Genomic DNA, 8,576 nt, shown 5'->3' on the forward strand with positions numbered 1-8,576 from the left:
TTGACTAAGAACAGGAAAAGGAAAATGATTTGATATATCTATATATATTATATAACATTTTGTGATTTAAAATATAACAATTATTTATGGATTTTATTGGCATTTAGTTGGATACATTTATTCCGTGGAAATAAAAAACAAAAATATGTTGAATTGGATATGTTTAAAAAAAATGATAAATTATAAATAAAAATGTATTAAAATGATCGAAAGTGGAAATAAGATTCCCTTTAAATTTTATTTTATTACATTTAATAATATACACGGAACCATAAAACTTAAAATTTGGCAAGATAAAAGTTATTAAATTTATAAAATATAATCTAGATTCTAGACTATGAAATAGTTGGCATATCTTATTTTTATTATTAATAGGACAGAAATTTGCTCCAAACCGGTACGGAGGAAATATCCTCCAAACTGGCATGGATGAAATATTCTTCAACCCATGTAAAATAGTGCAAATTGTCTATAAACATTTAAAATGTACATTAAATTTTTAACCTCATTAATAACAGTTTACTAATTTAGACTAAATTTAACTTACTTTTTAAATGTTTATAGATATTTGACAATATTTTATATAGATTAAAGGATATTTTCTCCATCTTTATGAATATTAATGGGAAAATAATTTTGTTTTTTTTGAAGAGATAAAAAGAAGAATTAAATACCTAAAAACACTACCAAAACACGTCACGCAGCCAACAACATTTCTTCCACAAATGAAATGGCCAAATAGTAATTACCAAAGTCCTCTCTCCTCCACAGTACAAACCCACCACTTCTTTAATTAATAATTTTCCCTCACTTTCTCGCCTACGCTTTCCCGGAAAATCAAAACAACACAAAGAACAAAAGACATATACACATCTAGGCGAAACGCTCATGAGGGCACAGAGAAGGTCGATCCACGCCGTGTCGACATGGGTGCGGAAACAACCGCCGAAGGTGAAGGCCTTCCTGGCCGTGGTCTCGGGCATGGCGGCGCTGGTTCTGCTCCGATTCATCGTCCACGACCACGACAACCTCTTCGTCGCCGCCGAGGCGGTCCACTCCATTGGAATCTCGGTGCTCATCTACAAGCTCATGAAGGAGAGGACTTGCGCTGGTAAAGTTTCGAACTTTTTAATGGAGGTTTGGGAAATTTGTTTGTTTGATTGGTAATAATTTGTGGGAAATTTGGTTTTTTAATTTTGGGTGGAGGTGGGTATTTGATATTGCAAGTTTGGTTCTTTTCCCCCTTGAATTAGTTCTTTTCAGGTATGACGAGCTTGATTGGTTGGTTTTTGATTGTTTTGATTAGTTATTTCTGTTCCGTGAATTGGGTTTACTGTTTTTGTTTTTGTTCTTGCTTAACTTTGCCAATTAAGCTGAGAGCTCCAAATTTATTTCTTATTTTTTAAGTTATTGGACTGTGGTTTTGATTGTATGTTTCCGGTTTCAATTGATCAGAAGTTTTAGATAAAAAAGAAAAGAAAAGAAAAGAAAAGAAAAGAAAAGGGAGTTTCTTTCCTAATTTTCTTTTTAATTACGTTGATGGTTGAGTTGAGTAAAGTTGGATTCATTTCAACTCAAATTATCATGGAAGATGATCTTGATGGCCCGCTCTGGAGATCTATGGAATGTCCACCAAGCTAAGCTCAAGCTTATGTTTTGAAGTTCGAGTTGAGCTCGAGTCGAGCTTGAGCTTTGGTATTTCCATTGGCCCAAACTCCAGTGGCCTGATATTCATTCTGGAAACATGGCTTGTTTGTGCAGTAACAAGGCATTTGAGAACGTTGTCATTTGCTTTCCATAATATACTATTTCGTGCTTCAAAGTAAATGTGGTGAGTAGTTTTTCATAAGAAGAAAGTCGAACCTTTTTCTACATTGTGTTCAATAATAGTTGGCATATGCCAGTAGAGTTGAATTTTAAATACTTGCTATGATATTAACTTTGGGTTATCCATTCACCCATCTGATGGATGGGGAATAGAATTGTGACTTCTACCAAAGTTTGCAGGCACAACAATGATGAAGTTGCATAAGCAACTTGACTTTATGATCCTCTTGAATAAACTATGTATATAGACATAGATACATAGTCGCATATGGATATAGAAAGCATGTGATATTAACTTTACTGAGACAATAGATTGAAGATAGGCAGCTGTGTTAAGCCCTACATTGTTTAATAAGGCTGGGTTTTGTAACAATACAGGAAAAACGCTAGTCACATCTGCGTCATTACCTTAAAAGAACTAGTTAATTTGGAATTTTCCCAAAATTACTTATGAAGCCCAGTTACAACTAGTAAGTAAGCAATGCGAGACTTTGCACGCATGAGTCTCTTTATAAACCACTCACTCTGTGTGGGCTACTATTCTTTTCAATATGGGACCGGGGTGTTACAAACTTTCATTCTTAAGCCCATGATGAGGACATAAGGGCCGCCACTTCATACTGTGCTGACAGTACCATATGCATTATTAGGTGGCTTTGATACCATTTTTAACGACTTAGGAAAAAGCTCTAGTTACATCTATACTATTATTCAAAAAAGACCAGTCAATTTGGAGCTTTCCTATAATCGTTTATAAAGCCCAATTTCATCTAGTAAGTGGGCAATGTGGGACTTAGCACCCATGGGTTACTCACTCTATATGGACTACTCATCTTCCCAATATAGAACGGGGATGTTACAAGTTTCTACATTCTTCTTGCTTTAATCATTCGGTTAAAAGAGCTTGAATTCATTTTAAGTTCTGAATTTCTCAGCCGAACCTGCATTTGCATCAAACACAGAATTAGTACTCATCATCTTAGATATTTCTTGGGCTTAAAGGCCAAGAGGAACGTGATGAAGTAAAAATTGCTTTATGACATTCATTGTCATTGAACTTTCTTTCGCAGATAATAAAATGTATTGTAAAGAGTTGAGAATTATGGGAGAAACAATTGAAAGATTTGAACTTTTTGATTCAATTAGTTATTAATAAAGTTGATTCATCATATGCCATGAATTTAATATATTTAGCCACTTAAGATCTTTTGTAGGTTCAATTTAATAAAGAAGTACGTAAAGAACATTGTAAAAATAAAATAATTTAGCCAATCATATAGGCATTTGTTCCTTAGTACATAAAAAAATTATCCAATCCTTGATTCCTTAGAGTTCTCAATAATCAGCTAATTTTTGTACAATATCAAAGAAATGAAATTTCATAGGATCATAAACAGTTGAAATCAATGTTTTCAACAAATTATGCTACTTTCTTTTAACCAAAACAAATTATTTCTAGGGATCTCAAGGCCAAAAGGGTTGATTCTGCTACCTATGTTATATGTAGCAGAATCAACCCTTTTGGCCTCAAAATACTTAGAAAGTGACCAAAGATATATATATTTGGTCACTTTTGTGATGGCTAACAAATTAGTATTTTTCATGCTTCTAATTTCTTTTTCCCTTTCTGTTCTCTCCGGCTCTAATATTATAGCTATAACTGAATAAAAAGATCTGATGACCCTTTCCATATTAAGTGGACTTGAAGGAACTTTAGTTTTTTATAAACAGTAATTTTCCTTTTAGATGGTCTCACCATGCTTTGGAACTGCAATTGGTACATCTTTATCTTTCTTTAGTTGGTAAAAGAACTATTCTTGAATATGAGACGGAAGAAGTTACTGTGATCATAATGTATCTATTATCTGTTTTGGTGACTTGGGGTTTATATGGTTGGTAGATTGGAGTCTCATAAGGAAATTATCCCCTCCCCTCCTCCCAACAAGGTTTTGTTGAGTGGGGAGCTAGACATCTTCTTATACCAATTATTTCTATTTGGTTTATTCTTTTGATAATGTATGTTGCAAAGTTCTTCATGAATTACTGGAGTTTACAGTGGTGGGTCCTAATTGTTTATGCTTGACTTGAGGCAATAACTTGCCCCAGAGTTTCATCCCAATTTCTTGAACATATGAGGTTACAACTATTGCAATTTTCATAAAGAGGTATGAAGTCTAAAATTAAACCAAGTGTCAAGACACTTGAAGGTTATGATTGTATTGCTAAGACTTTGCCCTGTCATTTCCATAAAAAGGGTACTTCATGACCATTTTGCTTCCAAAGAATCTGTCTTTTTTGTTAAATGCTTTTCGTATTTTGCTGATCACTGAGGAGAGTGCTAAGGTGCCCTTGGGTTGAATTCAAATATAATCCCACCAGAAGAGAAGTCCTATATTGTAGTGGTTGGCCTTTCGAGTGCTTCCTTCCATACTTTTTTGAGAAGCCTTGAGTGTAACACATTTCTGTCAGTTATAATTACCTTTTGGCAGTGTGTTAAAAATGGTATGATGAGTACTATTTTTGGTTATGCATATATAATCTGATATCTGCAGTTTATCTTTTAGTTTGTGAATACAATACTATGTGCGCGACCTGTCTTCCCTGTGACACTGGTGGAACCTTATTATGTCTGAAATAATAATTAATGCTTGTGTTTCAAATCCATGAAGATGAAGACTATATAGTTGCTAATGGAGCTTAATAATTAATGCTTATCTTTATTACTTTTCTGGTTGTGTACTTCTACTGGATTATATGGTATGAGTGAAGATTTATCACTTCTACATGACTGTAATGTACCAAAATATAATACTTTTTAGGAATTGAGTATCAGAAGGTTTACCTGATGTCACACATCTCTTATATTGCTGTCTGCTCTCAGAGCCTTATGATATCACTATTTCTGATAGTCCTTTCAATGGTTTGCAGGACTATCGCTCAAATCCCAGGAATTAACAGCTCTGTTTTTAGCTGTTAGGCTGTACTGCAGTTTTGTTATGGAATATGATATACACACTCTACTTGATTTAGCTACATTTGTGACAACCCTGTGGGTTATTTATATGATCCGCTTTAAATTAAAGTCTAGTTACATGGAGGACAAAGACAATTTTGCGATATATTATGTGGTAAGTTCTCCATCATTTATGTGCCATTTTCATTTTAAGTTATTTCTGTGAAGCACTAATCCTGGTTTTTATGGGTTGAGTTTGACTCCCATGAGCTCCACTGTTTGATATGTCCTTAGATATGGTTAAAATTTGTAACAGTCTTGGTCTGTTTATAAAGCGAGAATATGACAGTGAAATTTTGATAATGTACTTGTGAGTGTATGCTTCTTTCATCTGCTTGTGAAAGTTGAATGATTTTGTAATTAGATTGTAAGACATTTTCTGGGAGCATGCTTATAGGGGAAAATTGCTTTATTTCCTGATACACTGGGCCCTAATCCTTGGGGATGTGGTATTACTTCTAAGAAATTATTCCATCGAATGTATTCCTCCTGAATACAGGAATAGCGAAATGGACTGAATGTCCTTGTCCGTTCCTGATACGCTGATGATATTTTTTCTGGCATTCATTCCATCCTCCTCGTGCTCTTTAAATATTCTGCTTATGCTTAAATAAATATTTTTATTATAATGCCTCTTGTTTTTATGTATATATAGTCCTTGGTAGTGATTGTTCTGGAGGCACTGAAAGAAGGAGGAAAAGTACTTTTTGGGTTTCTCTTGAGCTTTCTGAGCTGTCAATTTTTTTTTTGGTTGAAGGGAAATAGTATCCAAAAGAAGACAGCTGTAAAATTTCACTATGTCCTTTTTTATTTCTTCTTTTGGGTGGCAATATCAATTTTGTTAGTAACATGTGTGATTTACCATGGACTACTGCAGCTTTTTGAGTTCACATTTTAAATTCTGGACTGCCATTTGAGTCCTAAAATGTTTCAGTATAATAGATATGATGAAAAAAATTCAGTGAGAAGTGGCCCTTCCATTTAGTTTTCCATGTAATGCTGGATTTGTGTTCTATGCTAATTGATGCTGCCCAACAGGGATTTGAGAAAAGGGCTGGGAAAAGGCCCAAAATCCTTCTCATATACTATTTTTTTTCTTCTAATTTTTACAAGGTCATTGCTTGAATTACATCCTGCTGTTAAATTCTCTTCGTTTAGAATGCACCCTGTTTTTTGGTTGTGCTTTTTGTTGATGTTCAAAGAGTTGTACAATGGAGAATGATTATAACTGTTTTATGCAGTTTGCTTTATTTAATCAGTGCTATGTGTTGATGACATAACTCTGAAAGCTCTTCTTTTTTATCCATTTTGTACTTCAATGAGCAATTTGTCTTCAATTGTATCATCATAAATTAAAATATTGCTTCCTTGGGACTTTAGAGAAGCAAGTTGGGTCAGTTGAAAATTAACCTTCTTTTTTTACTTATCAAAAAAAAAGAAAATTAACCTTCTTTCTTGCCCAACTTGATGCACTTTTCGGGAACACTACATTTGTTTTTTATTTTTCCTTCTTCTTGTAAAAGTAATATCCTTGTTTTTTAATTTGGATGCAGGCACTACCCTGTGCTGCGTTAGCTATGTTTATTCACCCATCAACTTCTCACCATTTAGTGAACAGGATCTTCTGGGCATTCTGTGTGTATCTGGAAGCTGTTTCAGTACTACCCCAGTTGCGGGTAATGCAGAATACAAAGGTATAAGTTTTTTACGAGTTTTTTTTTTTTTTTCTTCATTGGAACAAATATTATAGCTTTCCTCTATAATGTAATATCTTATTTTTGTACTTTCAGATTGTTGAACCATTCACTGCTCACTATGTATTTGCTTTGGGTGTGGCAAGGTTCTTGAGCTGTGCCCATTGGGTTCTCCAGGTTTGATCTTGCAAAGTTGAATCTATATGTCCTGAGTTAGGTCTGATTTGTTAGTGCTTTTTGGAAATTGAGTTTGCCGTTGTGCTGCTTGTCGGGTTACTGCTTTTAAATTTGCTTTGATGCGATTTTGGGGTAGTTGGTGTAGTCACCTCACTTTTGGGTGGGACATTTTGATAGTACAAGAGCAAAATGCAGAACATGAATTACAGTGATATTAATACATAACTGTTTTTATAGTATTTCAATGTGATGGAGAATTTGTTAGAAGTATTCTTTGGTGATTTTCAATGAGGTCCCACTTTTATTATTCCTAGACTCTCTAATTAATCAATGTCTACAAAGAAAAACTTTATTTGTTGGAGAGCATTCAATAAAGGTGTCAAATTGTGCCTGCTGTAAGTTACAAAAATATCCTTCTTTGGGGTATGGACTAATTGGGTTTACAATCTGCCATGCTTTGTTTCTATTGCTTTCAACAGGTTTTAGATAGTCGTGGACACTTGCTGGTTGCCCTTGGTTATGGATTATGGCCTTCAATGGTTCTTATCTCAGAAATTGTCCAGACTTTTATCTTAGCAGATTTCTGTTACTATTATGTGAAAAGGTTGGTTTGTATACTTCTCTTTATTTCTTTCCCCCCTAAAAAAATTGTTCTCTGAAATTATTAATCTTGTAAACTTTATTCTCTGCTTTGCAGTGTTTTTGGTGGCCAGCTTGTCCTCCGTCTTCCCTCTGGAGTGGTGTGATAGGGGATCCTCTTGTTCCATGTTTGATGAGTGCAGTGCCATCCAAAAATTAACTTAACCAGGCAATCTGGCTGGTTGTCGTAATCTAGATCTGCTTTTAGCTCTCCCTCTGTCATGACTATTAGTCAAGTGGGCTGTTTGTAAAGATGGGGGGATGCAGAAAGCTTTGATATTTATATACTAAACATGATTTTCATTGTTGATTTATGTTTCTGTGTCAATTTTGAAGTTTATCAGAGTCGTAGTTGTTCCCACTTCCAATTATGTGTTCAAGCTGTATGATGAATGCTTAGTTTAGTTGCTGGTGCTGAACCAGGCGCTTGTCTAAACCCGACTTCAACCTAACAAGAAATTAGCCAGTTAGGGTTGAGCGGTTTGACTCGTTTAATAAAATAGGTCAGGTTAGGGTTGACTTGTATAGCCTTATATTTATGGCTTAACACGACCTACATCCAATATGCAAACTCACCCATAAGACTCCAAAAAGCATAAATTTTAACATCAACCAACCCATTCGCATCAATCTGTCACTTTTTCTTCCATCAGACACATAGCACCCTGTGTCCTTTACAAAAGTAGTTATTGTTACAAAAGTCGATTGCCTATCTCAAAGAAACTTTTTATTAAAAAACTAAACTTGAGGGTTAGTTTCATTTCTTTAAAGGATATTATTCCAAAGTAACAAGCTACATTAACAGACCTTAAAACAGAGCAATAGATTTTGTATTGTTAGACAGTGAGGTTCCTTGCTAGAATTCCCTCGAAGGTGATCCCAGGTCCAAAAGCCAGTATCAGGCCCCATTCATTGTCTCCTTCATTTTCCTTCTTAATCATCAGCCCCTCTTCCATCATGTACTCCAGCACATACACAATGGTGTTACTGCTAGCATTACCATAATCCATGAGAGCTCGTCTACTTGCGTTTAGCTTCTCCGGCGACAACTCAAGTCGCTTTTCTATCCGATTCAAGATTGCCGGCCCGCCTGGATGGACTGCCCAGAACATTTTATTGTAGTCCTTGTCAGGATATCCAACAAATTTTATTAACTTCTTACAGAATCCTTCAATGTTGTCTTCAATTATCTGGGGAAGTTCCCTTGCTAGCTTGAAGCTAATCCC

General features: G+C 34.9%; 1 protein-coding gene across 1 annotated transcript; it reads left to right on the plus strand.

Annotated features, from left to right (window-relative positions):
- Positions 1 to 696: 696 nt before the first annotated feature.
- LOC132161628 (uncharacterized) lies at positions 697 to 7,718 on the plus strand. Its single transcript, XM_059571791.1, has 6 exons — positions 697 to 1,111; positions 4,756 to 4,955; positions 6,394 to 6,534; positions 6,631 to 6,711; positions 7,191 to 7,315; positions 7,409 to 7,718. Exons 1-6 carry the CDS (start codon positions 889 to 891, stop codon positions 7,455 to 7,457), a joined length of 819 nt encoding a protein of 272 aa, XP_059427774.1. The 5' UTR covers positions 697 to 888; the 3' UTR covers positions 7,458 to 7,718.
- The last annotated feature ends 858 nt before the right edge of the window (positions 7,719 to 8,576 follow it).

The sequence above is a fragment of the Corylus avellana genome, chromosome ca1 (genome assembly GCF_901000735.1).
Source record: "Corylus avellana chromosome ca1, CavTom2PMs-1.0".
Classification (NCBI taxonomy): Eukaryota; Viridiplantae; Streptophyta; class Magnoliopsida; order Fagales; family Betulaceae; genus Corylus; species Corylus avellana.

What these genes read in the sequence shown, in the direction of transcription:
- LOC132161628 (XM_059571791.1), top strand. Translation starts at nt 889, where the DNA reads ATGAGGGCACAGAGAAGGTCGATCCACGCCGTGTCGACATGGGTGCGG. An exon ending in GAAGGAGAGGACTTGCGCTG is followed by an intron (nt 1,112 to 4,755) that starts GTAAAGTTTCGA and finishes AATGGTTTGCAG; the next exon opens with GACTATCGCTCAAATCCCAG. An exon ending in GTGCCCATTGGGTTCTCCAG is followed by an intron (nt 6,712 to 7,190) that starts GTTTGATCTTGC and finishes TGCTTTCAACAG; the next exon opens with GTTTTAGATAGTCGTGGACA.